Source organism: Staurois parvus, unplaced genomic scaffold (assembly GCF_062004578.1).
Source record: "Staurois parvus isolate SC_StPar_1 unplaced genomic scaffold, SC_StPar_1.0 ptg000047l, whole genome shotgun sequence".
Lineage (NCBI taxonomy): Eukaryota > Metazoa > Chordata > Amphibia > Anura > Ranidae > Staurois > Staurois parvus.
In genome coordinates this window covers 3983873-4007500 of record NW_028317843.1, presented here as the reverse complement: position 1 = coordinate 4007500, position 23628 = coordinate 3983873, and the positions used below count along the sequence as shown (strand labels likewise).

Sequence of the window (23628 nt, the reverse complement as noted above, 5' to 3'; positions counted from 1 at the left end):
TCACCAAATAGTTGATTAAATTCCCCATTTTATTTTCTATAGCTTTTTGCAGGGGTGGACTGACCATTCGGGCATTGCCCGAGGGCCCGGGGTCAGTAGTGGGCCCCGTGAGAGGCTCGCCTGTCTGGTGACAGTGTGGGGAGCGGAGGAGAAGGCAGTCTCAGATTCCAGAAGTAGCTCACCTTTCACTTCATGTGGTGTCAGAGTGAGTCAGGGTCCCGGGCAGTGGTAGTGCCTTGTACATGCTGCTGGTGATGGAGCCGATGGGCAGTGGGAAGGTGAGAGGCAGTGGCGTATCATCCATGGGTGCAGGGTGTTCACTGCACACACCCTGCACCCATGGATGACATGTATCAGAACTTAAGGATGATCAGTGCAGCAAAGGGACAGTAACAAGCACAGATCTCCCTGTATGGCTTTCAATGAAGCAGCTGGAAGCCCACGGGAGGGAATGAAGAAGTGGCTTCCAGTTGCTTCATTGAAAGCCATACAGGGAGATCGGTGCTTGTTACTGTCCCTACGCTGCCCCCACAGCTGCACCGATCATCCTTAACTGGGCATCAGATTTTCCTCCTGCCCCCCGTGTGCTCTTAAGCCCTCCCCTTCTCTGATACCTCGTCTTCTCTGACAGTGCTCAGCCCCTCCCCCATCCTCCACAACAATGGCAGAGCAGAGGAGAGAGCCTGGATCTGCACTGCCTCCCCCTAGCCCTGCCCACACTCCAGTCCGTGCAGCTTCTAAGAACAGGATGTGTGGGGAAATTGCGTCCAGATCAGCCGGCAGCTCTGTGATGCTTCTGAATGTGCCAGTAAGCCAGGAACCATCCATGTGAGCCTTTATTTTTCCTTGTCCTTTTCCTTTCCTCCATCCATTCCCTCCCTCCCTATTCTTCCTTTCCTCCATCCATTCCCTCCCTCCATCCATTTTCTCCCTCCCTTTTCTTTCCTTCCTTCCCTTTCCTTTCTTCTTTTCCTTCCTCCCTCCTGATAACAGGTTCTGTTTATTCATTCCTATCTAATGACAGCCCAACATATACTAGTGCTCCCTATTCACTCCCTACTGACAGTGTCTACTGCCCCCACAAAAGCATTGTCAAAAAAATAATACAAAATTAAATTGTAAAAAATAATTTTAAAAAATTAATTCTGACACCCACACCATTGCTCTACTGACACCATCCACTGGTCACCCAAAAGCATTTTGAAAAAATGATAAAAATAAAGCATTAAAATTGTAAAAAAAAAAAATCATACATTTGTAAAAAACAAAAACAAAGAACTACTGGCACCATCCACTGCCCTACTGACACCATACTGCACATACTACCTACCGCCATACACTCCGCACTCCTCTCCCTGTACATACTACCCACTGTCATACACTTCGCGCTGTACATTCCCTGTTTAACAATACCTCATTCTGCACTATGTACATCATCTCAGACACTATTTAGCCATATTACTTTTAAGCCATGCCCAATTTTTAGTGCAATTTAAAACACATCCCTCTCTCTCACCCCCCCCCCACCCCTTCCTCTCTCTTTCACTCCTCCTCTCTCTCACCCTCCTCTCTCTCTCACCCCCTCTCTCTCAAGACCCTTCTCTCTCCCACTACCCCCACATGGCAGCCATCTTTACACCTGGAAGTGCTCAGTGGCTTCTACGGAAAGAAGCCGGGAACAATCATGTATTCTTTGCTGCAGTAAATATTTAAATGCCCCTTCTATGCAGCTGAGCTGCAATATATAGGTGGGGTGTTGTGTGGGTGTGGCTTGAGTTTAGGCAGGGACACAGGGGGCCCCATGCGTTCTCAGTCCACCCCTGGTTTTATGGTAAAATGCAGTAATTCACTTAATCTAATAAATAATTTTTCACTTTACCCACTGATGCAACCTAATGAAAGGGAAGCACTGGTCGTTGCCTTGCCTTCTTTAAGGTCAATGTCACAATGTCACCTTCAGGAAGTGGAAAGATAGTGTTCATTTCTATCGTAATCCCTTTCAAGACAGCATATGCACTTTACATCACAATTTAGACTCTCATCTATGAGATTTTTACTAGGTTCTTCTGACCTGTTTATTTTTTCAAATACAGCAAAGCAAACCCATCAGACTGTGTGGACATGACCTGTGATGCAAAGAGGAAGACCCTCTTGAAAGATCTTGATGGTTCCTTCTTGGGACAAATAGGTGCTGTGGTACCACAGTCAGAATGGGAGTGGAATGGAGACAAGAGACAGGGACTTGGAGATTACAGAATTCCGAAAATGATGTTGACCAGTCTCAATGGAAGCCGGATACCTGTATTACAGGTGGCTCCATCTAAAGGTAAACATTTCTATACCAATCTGCTAGTTTGAATAATGCCATGTTACGTTTGCTTGACTGTAGATGAAATCTGGAATCATGACTCCTGGTTGCAGCAAATGGAGAAGAAGGTGCCAGCGGCCCCCTTTTGTTGCTTTCACTTGAATTCCTATGTCGTATGATTCATATTGATTCTTATAGATACTCATTGTTAGTTCAAAATAAAATTATATTGCTCTTGAATTTATTTCATTGTATTCTTTTTTTATAATAATGCTTCCATCTGCTTGTCTTTTGTTAAGGAATCATCAGAGATAGCACTTGTGTGTACATGTCATCCTGGGAGGCCTATAAATGTTTTGGACTGAACTATGAGATGCTTGTCATCGAGAGTCTGGATGCAGATACAGAGACACGGCGACTTTCCCCAGTAGCATTGTTGGGAGATGGTTACTTAGATCTCATTAATGGTATGGATATCAGAATCCAACTGTTATACAGATTACAAAAAGAAATATACATTTTTGATTGGCTGTTGCAGGTAACACAACCACTGTTTTTCATGCAGCTGTTACGTGTGTTTCGCAGGAAGAAAAACTGCACTCATTTAGAAATGTATTCTAATAAATACACATACACAGTATCTTACCATCATTTGTTAAGCTGGCCATACATGGAGCCGTTTCTTCATTCAGCCAGCAGGCTGAACAAATAACATGAACCGATTCCCCCCATGCATACACTTAATGTGGATGTGGGAATCCTCCCTGCTGTGTCATTGTACTCTGACAGATGGGACACTTCCCTGCTGTCAGAATACACAGATCAGTGCTGCAGTCTATAGATCGGTAGATCGACTTCTGTTCAACCACAGTGGTCACACATGGATCAAAATTTGGCTGGTCCATGCTGAACTGGCCAAACTTTGATCCATGTTTGGCCAGCTTTAGTTTGACGAACATAAAGGAGCAAACAATGAAATCATTCATGTGGTTAAGCATTCAACTGTCACATACAGTGCACTCTTTGAGCTTTACTTTAAGGGTTTTACTACTTAAAGTGTTACTAAACCCACAACAGTAAAATTAGTCTCTAGATACAGGAAAGCATGCTTGTTATACTCACTGTGGAGCCTAAGGGATTAAATCTCTGCATTGTGTAAAAAGGCTGGTTGATCCTTTCTTCTCTGCCACTCCTCTTGCTGAAATGTCCACCTGATACAGACTGAATCCATAGTCACATGCACATGCTCAGTTTGGTGTGTATTGCGAGAGAGGCTTTTTTTTTTTCCTTGGGAGTGCATGTGATCAGCACAGGGCCAATCAGCACTGTTCAGACAGAGGTCAGAGAATTCACATCCTCCTAGAGCAGAAAGAAAACTCCAACAAGCTTTAACCAGTGCTTTGCTGAAGTCACAAGACTGGTCTAATTGCTGATGAGAAAAGGTATTTAGCAGTTAATATTTACTAACATAATTGCATTTCCATGATGTGTGTACTGTGGGAGACCAGATATAGTGAATGCAGGGTCCTAGGTTTAGTACCACTTTAAAGTCCAACTCTGGAAAAAGTAAATATGCTTCTTTTGCAGTGAACCTGCCCCAGCACTGCAAGAGTTAAATTCTCTTTTAGGTTTAGGGGACAGGGAAAAACACTTTTAGGCCTCTTGCACACTGCAGCTTGAAAAAGCTCAGGACAGCATTTTTTTTTAATGATCTAAAATGCAGCCCATTGTTTACAATGTGCCTGTACACACATGTGCATAAACAAGCACGGTGTATTCTTGAGTATAAAAAAATTAATGAATTTTGCGTGATTTTGCGAATGCGCAAATGCACACGTTTACATGCAAAACAAACACCTGAAATTATGTCCAGAAATGCTGATGCTCAAACATCAGTACCGTGTGCAAGAGGCCTTACTTGTTAATCCTCCACTTTCCTGGTAGATGGGGCTTCCCTAGGCTCCAGCAGTGGAGTGTTCCTCCGCACCCCCAAGTCCAAACAAGTCCAATTAGTCTTGATGATGTCAGAACATCTGACCGCTGGAACATAGGGGAGAAAAGGCTGCGGGGACCAGTCTTGCAGCGAGTAGGAGCGGAGGATCAGCTAAGTAAAATTGCTTTTCCCGGTCTGTTAGATAAACACAAGCATTTTTAACTCTTGTAGTGGGGGGACAGCCCGCTGAAGCTATCATAAAGTTACCACCTCAGTGATCGAGGTTCTAGTAGTGAATCAGTATTGCCATCCTTTAATTAAATTGTGAAAATAAAACTGGAAAGAAAATGGTCTGTTTATTCGCTATCACCCCCCAAAAAAGGAAAACACATTATACCCTAGCTTCTGGTGTGGGTAATGATACTGGGCATTCTCGTGGGATCCTGGGAAAAGCTGAGGATCCCAAATCCCACAAGAATACACTCCTGTAATTGTACTGGAACATATTCTGATGGGATTTGGAATCCCGTGATACAGCCCATTGATGCCTCACTTAGATTTATACCCTAATGATGACATGGAACAGTCTTTTCTCTGCAGGTCTCATGCATTAAAGTGTCAGTACTAAGAGTGGTGATTGTTTCCTATAGTCACCAATCAGGATACAATTGCCATGGAAAATGTCAGTTTACAATCTTAGATTGTAAGCTCCAAGGAGCAGGGCCCTCCTAACCCTCTTGTATTGAACTGTATTGTTTCTGTATTGTCTCCCTTTATATTGTAAAGTGCTGAGCAAACTGTTGGTGCTATTTAAATCCTGTATAATAATAAAATAATTATTATTATTATACAGGATTTATATAGCGCCAACAGTTTGCTCAGCGCTTTACAATATAGCGGGAGACAATACAGCAACAATACAGTTCAATACAAGAGGGATAGGAGGGCCCTGCTCCTAGGTGATAGTCTGATAAATTGGGGTAGAGAATTCCAGAGGATGGGGAAAGCTCTGGAGAAGTCATGGAGACAAGCATGGGAGGAGGAGACAAGAAAGCTAGAGAGCAGGAGGTCGTACGAGGAACGGAGAGTACGGTTTGTGTGATATTTGGAGACAAGATTGCTGATGTAATTTGGGGCAGAGTTATACGTTAGTGTTAATGTTTTGAATTTTATCTGTTGGGCAATGGGAAGCCAGTGGGGGGATTGGCAGAGAGGGGTGGCAGATACAGAACGGTTAGTAAGGTGGATGAGTCTGGCAGCAGCATTCATGATAGACTGAAGAGGGGATAGCCTGCGATGAGGTAGGCCAATGTGGAAGGAGTTACAATAGTCAAGGTGAGATATAACAAGGGAGTGAATAAGTTGCTTAGTGGTTTCCAAGGTTAAGAACAGCCGTATCTTGGAGATGTTGAGGAGGTGAAGTCTACAAGATTTGGACAGTCATTGGATTTGGGGCTGAAAGTACAGATGGGAGTCTAGGATTACACCTAGTACGCTGGCATGAGGGGAGGGACTGATGATTGTTTTATTGATCTTGATCTTGATAATAATAATATGAAAGTTGGAATTTACTGAAAGTGATTGAAAGCTTAATTTAAAAAAAAAAAATAACAAACATGCCATGTTTTAACTGAAATTGTTTTGTGCAGTGCGGCCTTGAACTTCCTCTTCTGGTCTCCTCCACGGGCATTGTCTGCTCCTTTTCTTCTGTCTTCCCCTGCTTACTATGGGGGCAGACATGCAGACTCAGTCCAGAACCTGGCTGTGTGCATTCATAGACACACATAGCATGGCTCAGCCCTGTCCCCCACTCTCTCCTCACAGAAGTTGACTGACAGCAGCAGGAGCCAATGGCTCCCACTGCTGCAGAGTCTCCTGTGAGAAGAGAGAAAGGGCAGAAAGGCTGCTACAGATGGGCACAGCGCTGAACCGAGATTGGGCTCAGGTAAGTGTTTAAGGGGGAGGGGGGAGGGAGAAATAGTTGAATTTCTTTTTACCTTCATGCAAAGAATGACTTTAGGTAAAATAAAAAACTTTTTACCTTTATTACCACTTTGAAATATAAAACTTACTGTGTATATGACATCTCCTGTCCCATGTTTGTGTATTGTGTTGTATGCCCATACAGATCAATGCTTTGGTCTTCTTACAGGGCCCCAAGACCACGGCTGGTGCAGTGGATACACCTGTCAAAGAAGGGTTTCATTGTTTCATTCCATAGTGGCAACAAACAAGTCCTTTGATATCTATTTTACTAGCACCAGTCCCCAGAAAATGCGTCTTAAGCTACTCAACACAGACGACCTCAAAGTAAGTTCACCAGCAAAAGAGTTATGTACCAACTGAGCATGATGTCTCCCATATTGACTGTTAAGGCTGACCTTGGTAAATAGGATACAGAAGAATTTGTGTTTGCCCCTGAATCTTGAAGTGTCAGCTAGGCATACAAGATGGTATCAAAAAGTTTAGAGACTAGTTTGCAACATGCCAACAGATAGCAGCACAAGGCTGCACACACCAGTCACAGGTAGAACCGACCTTCATAAGTCAGTGTGCCCAAAGACATTGTCCTGTGTACATCGGGAGCTGTGCAACTGGTGCTGTTCTGACCACATCTGTTATTTCATCATGGACAGCAAGTTAGAACAAAGAGAAAGTGTGAAATTCTGCATGAAACTGGACAAATCTGCCACAGAGACGTTTAATGTGATTTGGCAAGTTTAACGCAGTGCTGCAATGAGTCGTTTGAAGTGTTTCATGTGGCACACACACTTCAAAAGTGGAAGAACATCATTGGAAGACAACAAAAGATCAGGAAGACCTTCAATGAGCTCAACCCCCGAAAATGCCCTGAAGATGAAGATCCAGCTCAATGGTCACCGTTTTGACAACATTGCAGAGATCCAGCTATTTGTCCAGTTTCATGCAGAATTTCCTTGTTCTAACTTGCTGTCCATGATGAAATAGCAGACTTGGTAAAGCACAAGGTCAGAATAACACCAGTTGCACAGCTCCCGATGTACACAGGACAATGTCTTTTGGCACACTGATTTGTGAAGGTTGGTGCTCCTTATAACTGTGCGTGCATGCAGACTTGTGCTGCCATCTGTTAGCATGTTACAAAACTAGTCTTGAAACGTTTTGATACCACCTCGTATATCTCAGTGTATGTTTTTATCATATGCTGCAGCTGTAGTGATGGCTGTTTACTTTCCAATACTGATTAGAGGGTATTTCTATAGACATAGAAGATCTGCCATGTCTATAATTCACTTATGGTAAAATACAAAACGTTTTGAAGCCACTTTGAATATCAGCTAAGGTCTAAACTTTTTACTTCAGAGGAACTATTCAAAAAAAATTTCTTGTCTTGGGGAACCCCTGCTAAAATTAATTCAGTGGTGAAAAAATGCCTGTTACATTGGTGGTAGAGGTGACTGTAGCTGTATTAGTGCACTTGTTAAAAAAACAATTGAGTACGGTCTGTGATAAATTTTCAGGACAAGCTTTTCTGGGGTATCCCCTTCTTCAAGGTCCATTAATACAACTTGGACCTTGAAGAAGGGGTACATCCCAGAAGCTTGTCTGGAAAATTCTGATATTGGGGTTCTTCCAAGTCTATAGAAATACTCTCTAATCAGTATGTGAACATTTATAGGCAATAGCATAGCTGAAGCATATAATAAAAACATTATATGTATGTATATATATATATGTCCAGCTGACACTTCAAGATCTGTGCAGTGATATAAACAGCATCCTTATAGGCAGTTAAAAAGATCATTGGTGTCATGCTGCTGGCTCTACCAAGTGGTGTTGACCTTGGAATTATGTAGGCATCATCAAAATGAAGGTTAGTCAGCTACAGCTCAAGGAATCACTAGCAACCTCTAGAGCAGGGTTTCTTAACCAGGTTTCATGGAACCCAATGGTTCATCCAGAGATGGCTAAGGGTTCTATGAGCAATGAGTAATTTTTGTTTCTTAGATGAGTTTCCACTGACACCATTCATCTTTTTAGCAATCTGTAAAGGGGTGATTCTTCCCAATGACCACAAGTGTGAGAAGCATTCTTCTCATTGTCCATCACACTAATGAGTTGTAGATATAGTAATTTTTAGCAGGGGTTCCCTGAGACCATAAAGTCAATTCAGTGGTTTCTTTGTGTTGAAAAAGTTGAGAAAGGTTGCTCTAGAGGCACTCTAAGATTCCACGGAACCCTGGTTGAGTACATCTGATGAAGGCAAAATCCCAAAAAATAGGGAATAAAGGTCTACAAATTTGATAATGTCCAGTTTCTAAAAGAAAAGTCCACCATGAGTGTCAATAGATAAACAGCATTATCTATTAGCACTCATGCTGTGAAGCAGTGGCAATCTTTTCTTTTAGACACTAGACATTTTGGCACCTTCAGATGTCCTTTTGGTAGCATACCTTTTGGTTTGGTTCTGATGTGCATTTGGGTGACCTCAGTGTGAGAAACCTGAGGATATTTCCCCATTTCCCTCCATCTTTTGGGTATATCCAGCCCGGGATGGAGCGGTGGACACACAATCAACTGAATTTACCTTTTATGTATTTTTGGTGGTAAAAATTAATGAAAAGGAATTGGATGAATATTTCCTAGCCATCCTCTTTCTTCAGCTTACCCCAGATGAAAGACTTAGTTCTGAAACATGTTGAGTCTCCTAGCTGAAGAAATATCAGTCTTCCTCCCCTCTCTACCATCTTGAAGAGGGAGGTCCTAGAGCATTACAGCACATTATAGAACTCACACAGCATCACTTGAGTACCATTCAGTTCAGCAGTGGGGGAATGACCTGCGATGTCACTGGATTAGCTACTGGATTAACCTTGAAAAGAATTTTGAACTGCAATTGAGGACAAACTAGACTTATACTAAACTAGAATTTGTAGCTTTGGCAACTTTATGAAAAGGGAGTTCTTTTAAAGTTCATCTTTTATATTTACACCGTGTCACTGTCCTATTGGATAGGTCAGATTTTCATACCAATGTCTGTTTTCTTTTAGTCTGTTCGCGTTGGAATTTACTTCTCAAATCCCCAGCGTCTGGATGTTTATGTGAACAATGTCTATATAAACCCAACTAATATAGAATGGAAGGGATCTTCTGATTTCACGCTCAAAGCTCCAACCTACCAAGGTAAATCAGTGTATGTGTGATGACTACTGAGCTCACAATGCATATAGCATTATGGTGGCATTAGAGGAAATCTGTTATGAAGCAAATATGGAGGATTCCATTGCGGACCTCCTTGTGAAAACACCGGCAGCCCAATGGTCATGCTGATGCTCTGGTTTCAATATATTTAGTCATTGTCCTGGAACAGTGTGATGCCACAACAACTGATCTGTGTACTTATTTGTTATGTTAAACACAGTTTTTTCTCTAGTTTTTAATGTTTGGCCCCACTTCTGACACCATTTTGTCCCAGGCCTAAATTATTATATTATTATTATTATTATACAGGATTTATATAGAGCCAACAGTTTGCTCAGCGCTTTACAATATAACGGAAGACAATACCGCAACAATACAGTTCAATACAAGAGGGAAAGGAGGGCCCTGCTCCTTGAAGCTTACAATCTAAGAGGGAGGGGCTAGTGGTAGAAAAGGTAGTAACTGTGGGGGATGGACTGATAGGAGGAGTAGAATATTCCATTATTAGCTGAAGGCAGGATAGACTTCCCTGAAGAGAGAGGTTTTCAGAGATCACCTAAAAGTGAGCAGAGTAGGCGATAGTCTGATAAATTAGGGTAGAGAGTTCCAGAGGTTGGGGGAAGCTCCTGAGAAGTCCTAGAGATGAGCATGGGAGGGGGAGACAAGGGAGTTAGAGAGCAGGAGGTTGTGTGAGGAGCGGAGAGTACGGTTTGGGTGATATTTGGAGACAAGATTGGTGATGTAATTTGGGGCAGAGTTATAAATGGCTTTATATGTTATTGTTAGTGTTTTGAATTGTATCCGTTGGGCAATGTGAAGCCAGTGGAGGGATTGGCAGAGAGGGATGGCAGATATAGAATGGTTAGTAAGTTGGATGAGTCTGGCAGCAGCATTCATGCTAGACTGAAGAGGGGATAGTCTGCGATGAGGTAGGCCAATGAGGAGGGAGTTACAATAGTCAAGGCGAGAGATAACAAGGGAGTGAATAAGTTGCTTAGTAGCAAAATGACGTGTTCCTGGTCCTGCAGCCCCCTGGATAATTACATCACATCCCCCAGGAGGTTGCAGGATTGGCACATGGAGCAGCCAAGGGGCTGTAAGGCAGTGAGCCATGGGATGGATCCAGTGCATCACTGGCACTGGGTGTCTACACCCAGAAGATGAGGCTATCTGGAGAGGGCCAAGATGACAGCGTGAGACTCGCTGTGTGGCACCTGAATAGCAGATCGCAGCGGGACAATGCTGGCTTCACTGTGTGAGTGAGTATGTTCTTTGAATAGCACTACTGCACTACAGATAAGTGAGAAAAAACATGGAGGGTTGGAGGAGTTGAGTACAACTTTATTAGACTTAACAGAGTGAGTAATAAATATACACTAATAAGGAAATCAGGTTTCCATATCGGGGAAGTGATGCTACACAAAAGGATTCCCCCTGAGCGACATCACTGCCCTACTAAGGAACTACTATGATGCAAAATCCCTGCCTATAACATCACGTTGCACTAAAAACGGGATACCCACTCCTTTCCACCAGATGATTAAAAGTCATGTCCCTTGATCACAGGTTTCCTACTGCAGGGGGTTCCCCCTGCCACTCTACTTTATCGGGTCACAATGATTTCTAATCACAGAGATGATTATTGGAAATAAACTAACTGCTTTTTGTGAGTGAACCAGCCTGACCGGCCAATAATCCCAACCCACACAAAGCCGTTCGCTTATCTCTGCTAAAAAAAAAAATGTGCAGCTAGAAAACCATAGACAACATTTTAACAATCTATTTTTTGTTATCTGTTTGAAAGGTCAATATATGCCACAGCTGACATCTTCTGTACTTGGAGAAAACTTCTTTGACAGAGACTACAACATGCTGTATGTCCTGGTCCGAGGATCCTCCCCAGTGGAAATACGCACATCTCCTCTCATTGTTGTTGCCTTTAATCTGCCCGCAATGACAGTGAACCAGTTTTACGGGGAAAACCTAGTGAGGAACCTGGCGCTCTTCCTGAAGATTCCTGCCAGCAAAATTCGGATCACAAAGATCATTACAGAGGGATCCAGACGAAGGAAGAGAGCAACAGGGGGAATCTCTGTCACTGTGGAAATTTCAGATCCGCCTGCAGAACAGAAAAACACAACTTCCAACTCCACAGGTAAAGAATGGTCATAGGGAATTCCATAAATACATTGATGTGACAGATAATGTCCCTAGTATTGTGATTCATTTTTAAAAATAATAAACAATGACATTAAAATATCTGTCTAATTAATGTAAATCATATATTTTTCCGCATCTCTGCTTTTTTAGGCTGGATTCACACTGTTGTGTTGTATGAATGTGCCTTATACATTTTGGTGCACCTCTACAAGCCACCTGAATTGCAGTACACTGCAATGGGAATGCACACCCTGTGTGGGGGAAAAAAAAGTGCATATACCTTTTGGTAGCCTATTCAAAGTGAATGCCTAAGTGCAATGCACAATGAGGTGCACCATAATACATTCCAGTTGCATCAAAAGAGGTGTGCAAAGTCTCACGGTTGGTTGTCTTTAGAAAGCAGCCACAGCCTAAGTAGAAACGCCTGTCCCCTGCCAGCATGCTGCAGAGAATGACTTTTGCTCTCACTATGGAAGCAGTGGTCTTTGTTCACTGGTTTGATCCCTCAAGTAAAGTCAGAGCTAGGACTCTTCAATCAGAGAGCTTAAACTTTGCTGAATGCAATGCTATAGTTGAAACTCAGCAAACTAGTAGATACAGTAAGTAGACAAGGATTAGAAACTATGCCAGATTTGTATTGCTCTCTGTGTCCCTGTTTGGGAAATTTACTCCCAAGGTACATCTAAAATCAGTGTATCATGAGTAGAGGGGAATCCTTCCAATAGGTAAACTTGTTTTACTGCAAACTGTATGAGGGAGGGAATCCTATATGTAGCGTTCACCCCCTTAGGAGCTGCTGAGTTTGATTGGCCAGACCGGGCAACACGCATTTTCCACATCGTCACACACAGAGTCAGTAAACAGTCTTTGAGCTTGGTTTTGTTATCGTTATTGAGGGGTTAACAACTTGGATGAGGTTTAGGGGTATATGGGATGTCCAAGGAACTGCAAACGTGAAGACAAACTTCTTAGCAAACTGTACACTGTACAAAAATGTGGATCAGCAAAACAGCACTGTCTCTTTAAGGAGCATTGAAGTCTTCTTGATGTACCTCCTCAGACCCCAGATGAATTACCCAGCTGCACTGAGGGTATCCCTGGGCAAGGAATTCCAAGATCTGCCAATTAAGTAGTCCCGGATGAGAACTAGTTGGGTCTTACACCTGGCTGCCCTCTCCCTTTATCTGGCCCGGAGGTGTAGAAGTGCTCACATTGTCCTGTCCTGTTAGCTTGGTGGGTTGCAGCTGTTTTCAGGCCTTATGCTGGGCTGGCTCCTTCCCTGCTGACAGGATTGTCCTTCCTAGGAGACTTGGCACAGCGGAGATTCTTCTGTCCAGCATCCAGCCTGTAGGTAGGCTCCCTTCCCAGTCTTCATTCTCTAGCACCTTCCTTCAGTCCATCTTCCACATGACTCCAACTAACTCTGCTGCACAGGCTCTGTCTTATTTAAGGGTTACCCTTGGCCACCATGCTCGGCCTCCTGCCTGAGGATTGGCCAAGTTCCCTTAAACATGCAAATCTGGGCCTCCTCCCTTACTGCACCCCTCTTCCAGAAAGTGCCAGAAGTTTCTGGAAGGGTGGGAGGGCTCCATACGCCCTGTCCTGTAGAGCCTCCTAGCCTGTCCTGAGGCAAACTCACTATCTCACCCCCAGACTGACTCATCCCAGGCTTCTAACAAGCCTATAACTAAAATACAACAAATCCTACCTAGCTAAGCTAGAGGGTGCTACATATGTCTTTGGAGAGACCTCTTCCTGGGCCCCTTTACATTTGTGTATTGTGGAAAACTGTATTGCCACAATGTGTAGCATTATAACTGCTCTATGTACATGTAGCACCCCCTAATGCCCAAAACATGAGGGAACCCCAGGGCAGGGAGGGCTGACATTTCACCAGGGCTGAGTTTCATGTTAAAATTGAGGGATTGAGAAACACTGGGCGCCAGTCACTTTAAATGTCTTTTATTGCACAAGGAGAAAGGGATACGGGCTGCAGATACCCAAAGCAACACTAACAGACTTCTAGATCTGCATCTAGCTTTTACAGCATAAAGGGCCTTTAAGCCAGCACCACCAACACTGTAGGAGGCTCCTCCAGCTGGCTAGCAGACTTTTCTGTATTTGATCCAACACCTTTGTGCACCATCCTAGACCTCACAAGAGAGTCACCAGGTCACTATGAGAAAACCAGCCTTCTTTCTGGTTCTTTCGTCCAGCAGGGTCCTCCTCCTGGGTCTCAATCTTGGTACAGCTTTCTCTTTAGTCAGGCATGACAGCTTCTGGCCTAGCTCTAGCTCCAAGCCCAGAGGCTATGGGAATAACAGTTCAGGCAAATTCAGCAGCACCTCCCCAGGCCATTGCCAGGGGGTACGAAAATGTGCATTTCCTATTTTTGTTTTAGGAGCCTGTAAAGCATTGCACCAGTGATCAGTAGATCGCTGGTGCCATGCTAGCCTCCTGCAGCCTGTCAGTATAATCAGTCTGCTAGTACCTCATAGGAGCAGACAGCTTTACACTGACAGAATGAATTAACTATCACAGCACTCAACAGCGCCATATTAGTTCATTGGATACTACAAGCCAAGGCTGTCGGTACTTGTAGTTAATTTAATCACAGGGATCTGTGAATCAATGATGTGGCCGTGTGGGCGGAGAACCTGCATGTCTACACTGTCTTTGAATTGTGGCAACAAATACAGGGAGAAGATCTCCGGCTCGCTGCCACAAGGAGGGGGGAATAGAGGGCGAGAAGGTTCTGAGGCTGAACATGTTACACCCTAAATATGGGTGTAACATATAACATGTTCAGAAGGGTGAACTTATCCTTTAAGTGTGACTGGGCTCTCAAGGAGGAAAAAATTGTTGAGTAATTTTACCCTTTTACCAAAAACTAAAAAGAACCTTTTGGCTTTAGATATACTTTAATCCTGTATAGAAATGTCAGTGGGAATACAGTGTGAAGGTACAATGCATGCATAGTAAATATCTATACACTGCACATTATTCTCATGTCTACAGTTGTATGGACAGGTCAGTGTTAAGTGTTTCTCTTGTTATGTAGGTGATCTGTTGTACTCGGATTTCCAGTCAATTAATCAAAACCTGGCATCGGCAGCAATCAATGGAAGTCTCAGCGGTTACCTGAATGTCACAGTTTCGTCACTGTCAGTGTCTACTCCTGTGCCACCTCCAACTGATGCAGCCTGGAGCCAGGTAATACCAGTAGTGGGACTGATAGATTATGAGTGCGGTCACCTCTCCCTGTACTAGTCAGTGAATAACAATCTGACATCAGCTGCACTCAGTACTTCAATGCACTCAGTTACCTGGATGTCAGTGACAGTGTTGGCCATTCTGAAGGTCAGAATTCCATATGGGTTGCCTGAATCAAATTATTGGTTGTCCTATTGCAGGGGCACATCACAGAATAATGGCATTTTTAGACACTGTTACATCCCAACAATTTATGTACATTATATACCCAGGTAACTATAGTTTGACACCTCAAAAAGACATAAACCAGCAGAAAACAATATTTAAAACATATCTAAAGCCATAACATCTGTTTCATTTTGAATAGAGATTGATTCACTTCTGTCAGTTTTTTTCTCCATCTCTATCCCATTAGGGAGTTTTCCCTTCACTTCCTATTATATGAATACATAGGTGTCAAGGATACAGACATCCAACGAGGGTGATCCGATCAGTAAGCTGTACCTTAAGGAATCAGGAATTGGACTAAATAAGGTTAAAATGAGTTTATTAAGACAAATGACACATTTCCAACACCAGTAAATCATAAACAATGCAAGTGATAAACGTGACAGTGCGAAAACCCCAAAAATTACTCTATGTACAAAATGGAGGGAACACACATGGTTAGGACAGGACACAAGGGGAGCAGGAAGTAAGATACAGGGATCAGGTCACAGAAGAAGGTCTCAGAGTCAGGTACAAGGATCAGGAACAAGGATCAGGCTCAGGCAGGGACACAGCTTGCAGGAAGAATACTGAAGTACTGAACTTCAGGGACAGGATTATATACCTCCCAGCAGCCCACATCAGGTGCAGCAAAATTACAGGTGTACCTCGGTTTACGAATTTAATGCGTTCTCTGGGACATTTTGTATTGCAAAATATTTGTAAACCGAAACGCAGTTTCCCATAGGAATGCATTGAAAACCAATTAATCCGTTCCGAAGGTCAGAAAAAGTAAAAAAAAGTCTTATCTGCTCAAAACTCTTTATAAAGTGCATTTTAAAGGCATAAATACTGTATAGGGACATGATTAAAAATTTCCAGAATGGCTCCAAAACTCAATGCAAAAACCGCTCCAACACCTCCACACTTGATGCCACATGCTACCCACAGACTCCAGCATATAAACCTCCCAGGCGCAATTCATCGTAAATGCATTGAAAACCAATTAATCCGTTCCGGAGGTCAGAAAAAAGAAAAAAAAGTCTTATCTGTTCAAAACTCTTTATAAAATTCACTTTAAAAGTACGGGGCCGGCGCTATAAACCTCCCAGGCACAATACATCCTGGAGAAACTTGCTTCATATTGCGAAGAAATTAGTAAACTGCGGGAATTATTTTCAATGGATTTTCTTTCTTAAACCGAAAATTACGTTAACCAAGGTATTTGTAAACTGAGGTACGCCTGTACTTGGACAGCCCAGCTGTTCGGAGACTTCTGCAGCTGCCACCGAAACTGCGCCCTTCGACTCTGGGAAGAACAGTGCCACCAGCAGGTGACCAAAGTCTTGACAGTGAAACAGGTCCAGACACTAGGATAGCTATCACCAGAGTGCAGAATTCAGGAAAGCACTGCGTGCAGGGTTCAGGGGTGCATTATGTACAGAAGGCAGATTTCAAGGGTGCGCTACACAAAGAGTGCAGGATTCAGGGGTGTGCTACATACAGAACGTAACCTTCAGGGTGCACTATGTACAGAGTGCAGAGTTCAGGGGTACACCACATATAGAGTGTAGAGTTCAGCTCTCTTTCACAGGCCTTTACCTCTGTATCCCCCATCTGGGAGCTTTGCCGCTCTTATTTGCAGCAAGATCATCTGTGGGAATCGCCATCCATGTACCAAGGAACAGATTGTGAACATAGAAGGTGCAGTCTACCACGTGATACCCCCTCCCAGCCATAACCACAATGCACTACCACCTGCATCTTTCTTGTCACATTGTGAGTGTAGGGCAGGGAGGAATCTGTGGAGCCCTGGGATAGGCAATCTGTCCTTGTAAGCACAGAAGCCGGGCTTCTGTGTTTATAAGTGACAGTGGTGAACAGGGAGCGGAGGGTGAGAACCAGAAGTGGTGGTTCCACCAAGTTCCTGCTGGAAAAAGCCCTGGCTATCACGGGAACACGTGCCCTCACTGGAAGATTTCTGTTCTAGGGACAACTCAAAATTGTGAGTTGTCGCTCAGTGCAACCCACTGATTGTTTTAACTCCGCTTTTTTCAAACTTTTTTCAGTTTTGTCCCTTTTAAAGTATATGCAAAATCTCAAGGCACCACAGTATAAAATGCAGAAAATTTAAATGTTATTTGTAATGGGAAACTTGAGCTTTGGACTATGCACACAATCTTCTTGGTGAAATGAACATGTCACAGTCCCTCTATCATGTCAGCGACCCCCGCCCTAGAGTCCTCTCATTACATTAGAGGCCCCCCAATCACACATTCCCTCCCCATCCCAAACTCCCCCCCCCCTCCCAGTCCTCTCAACAACACAACAAGTGCATGAGATGGAGGAAGGTGGAGCAGTTTTGGAGGGGATGGACTTTCATTTTTCTCTAAGTGCTGGGGGAGGACCTGTGTACCACCTGCCCTGGATCAGTGCCATTCATTGCCATGGTGCCGCTGGCTAACATAATAGCAACAAATGATGGAGAGTTCCATGGCCCTAGAACCAGAGTCCCCAAACTGTGGCCTGTGGGCTGGATGTGGCCCTTTTCTTGCCTTTATCCGGCCCTTGGGACACCAAAGACAGGGCACTATTCCCCTCATTGACACTAACAATAGGGCACTATTCATTCCACCGAGATCAGAGATGGGGAGCTAATTCTACCACTGATGCCAATGATGGAGCACTATACCTCCCACTAACACCAATGATGGGACACTATTCTGCCTACTGACACCAATGATGGGGCACTATTCCTCTCATTGACACTAACAATGGGGCACTATTCATCCCACCAAGATCAGAGATGGGGAGCTAATTCTCCCACTGACACCAATGATGGAGCACTATATCTCCCACTAACACCAATGATGGGACACTATTCTGCCTACTGACACCAATGATGGGACTATTCTGCCTACAGACACCAGTGATATAACACTATTCTGCCCACTGATACCAATGATGGGACACTATTCCTCCCACTGACACCAATGATGGGGCACTATTTCTCCTACTGATACCAATCATGGGACACATTATTCTGCCAACTGACACCAATGATGGGGCACTATTCCTCCCACTGACACCAATGATGCAATTTTTGTTTACTCCCTTTAACCACTAAGTCTATGGCATTGTTTGCTCCCACCGATGCCAGGGCATTTTCTACTTCCACCAGCCATAGTCCAGCCCCCCTAAAATTTGAAGGGCAGTAAACTGACCCTTTGTTTGGGAAGTTTGGAAACCCCTACCCTAGAGCATCAATTAGATGTTATATTGCTGGAGGCTAGCCCACCCACACCATGGCAACTCATGACGCTAATTCAGGCAAAACTGGGTCCTCTGTTCACAGCACTGGCACCTCCAGAATGAGAAACTCTTCTCTAACCCATCATCATTTTAAAACTAAAAAACAAAACAAAAACGCCATTAGATAAAGATAAGTTAAAGCCATACTCTTGCATAGCTGTTTTATTATTTTGGCTAGAGTGAGAAAAGGTTACTGTCAAGGTCCTACCTTTTCCCTGAGGTTATATTACTCCATGTGCTGGCGTCCATCTTGGATTCTGCTGTGCATGATGGGAATCCTTTTATGCCTTCAGGTCTCTGTGGTCCATCCCCCAGAGGGGCGTGGCTGATGACATATAAGCCTGTGGCCCACACATGCTCTTTGCACTTGCGTCTTTGTGTTGCTATTACTCTGTTCTGACTCTCGTGACTCTCCTGGTATCTGATTCGGCTTGTGACTTGACTATTCTTTGTATTCTCCCTTGATCTGACCCTCTGTTGCTGAACCCGGCTCGTGACCTGTGATTCTCTGCTGTCCTGTACTGTTTTGTCCTCTTGTTGTTGACCCGGCTTGTCTGACTACTCTTGTCTCTTCCACTAGCTACACGCCATTGGCGGCGGCCATTACCGCAGCTGAGGTGTCTCGGGGGCCGCGACCTGGTTCCTGGCTGCGTCAAGTCCATCCCCACCATCAGGGGCCCTGGTGAAGGGCAGCCTGGGACTTAGACTCCGCGCCCTGAGGGACTTCGGTCTGTGGGTAGTGGTTGTCGTCAGCCAGTGCGTTACATTTTTAGGCCTGCCTGTCCGTTCCTCGGCCCCTGCCCTGACAGTTACATCTTCATTCAGGTTTTATTTTAAATGTGTACCCATGGCTTCCTGTCCGAGGTAATAGGTATCACCAGAAGTTGATGTAAAGGGAAATCTGTGTATTAACAAAGTGAGGAACGCTTGCAATCTATCTATTCTTTTATTTCTGTCCGTGTCCCTGTTGGGTAGATCTCCCTCACTTGCTGTACCAATAACAGGTGCTTTGAGTATTGAAAGTGTAGAGTAGTGGGAAATAAATTTGATCTTAAAAAAAAAAGGTGTTTTGTATATTAAATAAATATAAAGGCTTAGATAAATACATACAATGCCAGTGATGTACCTGAAATACACAGTGACAAAGAAATGTTATGCATTTTAGGCGGCATCAGAGCCTGTTGTCAGCAGGAACCAGTCATCATCCTCCGGAAGCTATCTGGCTACAGTATCATCGCTGAAAGTAATCCGTGAACCTGTTGCTGGATTGCCGGGACAGACGCTGTCACAACAACCATCCATAATGGCTGTAGACTCTGATGTAAGTTTTCTCCAAAATCTTTTGTAACAAGCTCTGAGTGTCTATTCATGAGTCTTTATTCATTTATTACAGGTATTTATATATTGTGCCGACAATTTACACAGGGCTATAAATGTCCATTCACATCAGTCCCTGCCCTCGAGGAACTTAAAGTCTAAGGTTCCACATACCTGCATACATACTAGGGCCAATTAATATGCCAGAATGTCTTGGGGGTGTGGAAATAAACCAGAGTACCTGGAGGAAACTCATGTAAGCACAGGGAATGTGCAAACTCCAAGCAAATATTATCCTGGTTAGAATTCAAACTGAGCATCCCAGTGCTACAAGGCAGGAGTGCTAACCACAAAGCCACAGTGCTTCAAAAGCTCTTTCACATAATTCACTTAACCACTAGCCGACCACTCACAGTAATTATACTGCGGGCAGATAGCAGGTACAGGCACAATCACGTACATGTACATCTGTACATATGCGTGCAGTCGGACGCTCCTGTGACTGCTTTGTCCACCAGTACCACTATGAACGGCTGGGTTATCATGTGATCGCTATGATTGGTCATAGCGACCACATGATTACAATGTAAACAAACCCATCACAATTGACTTCCATTCATGACTGCTTGCTTGATTGTCTCACAGCTATCACATGGTAGCTTGCTGCCTGTACCATGTGATTAGGTGTAGCCAATCAGCATGTCAACAGTAACTAAGCTGTCATGAATGTTCACTCATTCAAGACAACTAAAACTATTGCTTATAACAGTAAACTTCAGTGTTATAAGCAATAACAATGTAAAAACAAAAACCCTGATCACCTCCCCAGAGTAGTACAATGTCACTATGGGATACTTATTTTAAATAATTTCTTAGTAAAAAAAGTTTAAAAAATTTAATATTTTTTTACATCCTGTTATCAGTCATATGATGACTCTGTACTGTACTGGTGACAGTATGTATAAAAACAGAAAACACATTTTATTTAACTTCTTAATTTTTCAAAAAATTGTGAGACAAAAATTACACTTTCAAAAAACTCACCATGCCTCTTAATACCTTGGACTGTTTAGGGGTCATTTGGGGGTATTTGAACTGTCCTGGCATCTTAGGGCCTCAAGAAATCAGAATATGAAATAGGAAGGCGCATCTAAGTGCAGTATTCCAGGTCAATTTTAATAAAAAGCGCTGGAACGCACGCTATCCACGGACTGGAAGTGACGTGACCATGGAGTGGTAATGCTTTTTTTTTCATCTTTTGCACAGTGTGTGTCCACTCTTTATAAGTGCTGCTCAGTACAGGTTTTCCTACACACCATCCATCATCAGCTGCCATACTTCCACAGCATCATCCACTGACGTGGCCTGCTACCCACCTCCCTCAAGAAATCAGTACATCAGGACTGATCAATTTTCAAATATATATACACCATGTGTGTAGATTCTATAACTTTCACACAAACCATTTAATCTACACTTGTTGGGATTTTTTTTTAACTGAAGACATGTAGCAGAATACATTTTGGCCTAAATTTATGAAGAAATTAGATTTTTTAAAAAAACATTTTTAATTGGCTATGTTTTATAACAGAAAGTAGAACATATTTTTTTTCAAAAGTTTCGTTTATATAACAAAAAGCTCTTTTTGTGTGAAAAAAACTGGTACAATTTTACGTGACAGCACAATTGCCAGTTAAAGTAGCATAGTGCTAAATAGCAAAATATAAAGGGGGTAAAACCTTCAGTAGGTCAGGTGGTTAAAGCCTAACTTTGGACTCCATATCCTGCTTTGATTTAATGGTCTTATTCTTATCTTCATTCATCTGGCTGGTTGTGTGATGGGCTAGGTCCTATTTCTCTCCAGTCTATCCACAGGGGGTGGTCCTGGGTAATGCAGAGGGCAGGGAGGACGTGATGACATCAGTGCCACTCTCTGCATCAATACATTGTGAGTGCAGGGTGCTGTGCTCAGAGGGAGGGGCCATGACACCCTGCACACACAGATCTTTCTTAATCTACCAGGTTGAGTGATGCAAGCTCAAGGCAGCATTTAAAAAATAGCCCAGAGTTGGGCTTTATTACAGTCTTGCGACTTCTCAGCAGATCCCCCAAACAGTCCCCCAAGCTCAGTACATTGTACAGTTTTTTGACATTGCAGTTGTTTATTAAAACAGTGTTTTCCCCGAAAAGAGGAGGATTGGGGCTGCTCTGTGCAAAACCATTGCACAGAGCAGGTAAATATAACAGGTTTGTTATTTTAATTAAAAAAAAGAGCATTTACAATCACTTTAAGTATCTTACACTAAAAACCATCACAACTTTTTCTATAAAACTTTATACTATATTGGTAGACGTTAAACAGGCAAAGTATTTCCACTTTTGCAGTCAAATTTGAGAACATCCCACTATGTTTATTATGTGTTGCCATTTACACAGAATATCTAAAAAATTTTTTTAAAATGTCTTACTTTTAGATGTTACTTAGGAGAAGGTGTCATGGCTGATTCTAAGAATTTCTGAACAGTCTCAGTGTCCTGTCCCCACATAGACTCTACCTATCCTTCCTTAACATACAATGAAGAAGGGTGGTTTTTACATGTTAGGACAGGCAGTGTTGAAATCTAGTATACAGCTGATAATGAACGGTGAACAGTACAGATATGGTTAAATATAGTAAACATTACTGCACAGCCCCCTGTCAAACACTACTAACCACTTGTTCTCCAGAGAATTTACCCCCCTTCCTGACCAGGCCATTTTTTCCAATACAGCACTGTGTTACTTTAACTGACAATTGCACGGTCATGCAACGCTGCACCCAAATTAAATTTATGTTGTTTTTTCCCCACAAATGGAGATTTCTTTCGGTGGTTTTTGATCGCCTCTGTGGTTTTATTTTTTTGTTCTATAAACAAAAAAAACCGACAATTTTGAAGAAAGAAAAAACTGTATTTTTGACTTTTTGCTATAAAACATATCCAGTAAAAAAATTAAAAATCAAATTTTGTCATAAATTTAAGCCAAAATGTATTCTGCTACATGTCTTTTGCTAAAAAGAAATACCAATATGTGTAAAGTAATTGGTTCACGTGAAAGTTACAGCGTCTACAAATGGCAGTATACAGTCAGGTCCATAAATATTGGGACATCGACACAATTCTAACATTTTTGGCTCTATACACCACCACAATGGATTTAAAATGAAACGAACAAGATATGCTTTAACTGCAGACTGTCAGCTTTAATTTGAGGGTATTTACATCCAAATCAATAGAACGGTGTAGGAATTAAAACAGTTTGCATATGTGCCTCCCACTTGTTAAGGGACCAAAAGTAATGGGACAGAATAATAATCATAAATCAAACTTTCACTTTTTAATACTTGGTGGCAAATCCTTTGCAGGCAATTACAGCCTGAAGTCTGGAACGCATAGAATTCACCAGACGCTGGGTTTCATCCCTGGTGATGCTCTGCCAGGCCTCTACTGCAACTGTATTCAGTTCCTGCTTGTTCTTGGGGCATTTTCCCTTCAGTTTTGTCTTCAGCAACTGAAATGCATGCTCAATCGTATTCAGGTCAGGTGATTGACTTGGCCATTGCATAACATTCCACTTCTTTCCCTTAAAAAACTCTTTGGTTGCTTTTGCAGTATGCTTTGGGTCATTGTCCATCTGCACTGTGAAGCGACGTCCAATGAGTTCTGAAGCATTTGGCTGAATATGAGCAGATAATATTGCCCGAAACACTTCAGAATTCATCCTGCTGCTTTTGTCAGCAGTCACACCATCAATAAATACAAGAGAAGCAGTTCCATTGGCAGCCATACATGCCCACGCCATGACACTACCACCACCATGCTTCACTGATGAGGTGGTATGCTTAGGATCATGAGCAGTTCCTTTCCTTCTCCATACTCTTCTCTTCCCATCACTCTGGTACAAGTTGATCTTGGTCTCATCTGTCCATAGGATGTTGTTCCAGAACTGTGAAGGCTTT

At 42.9% G+C, this 23628-nt stretch overlaps 1 protein-coding gene across 1 annotated transcript in view; it reads left to right on the top strand.

Annotated features, from left to right (window-relative positions):
- LOC149470395 (fibrocystin-L-like) overlaps positions 1-23628 on the top strand; it is a 278175-nt gene that overhangs the window by 223611 nt on the left and 30936 nt on the right. Inside the window, exons 71-77 of the mRNA XM_089664464.1 lie at positions 2094-2326; positions 2608-2775; positions 6394-6551; positions 9272-9404; positions 11227-11577; positions 14644-14807; positions 19480-19635. Coding sequence (XP_089520590.1) covers positions 2094-2326; positions 2608-2775; positions 6394-6551; positions 9272-9404; positions 11227-11577; positions 14644-14807; positions 19480-19635 — 1363 coding nt within the window. The remainder of the gene's footprint in view (positions 1-2093; positions 2327-2607; positions 2776-6393; positions 6552-9271; positions 9405-11226; positions 11578-14643; positions 14808-19479; positions 19636-23628) is intronic.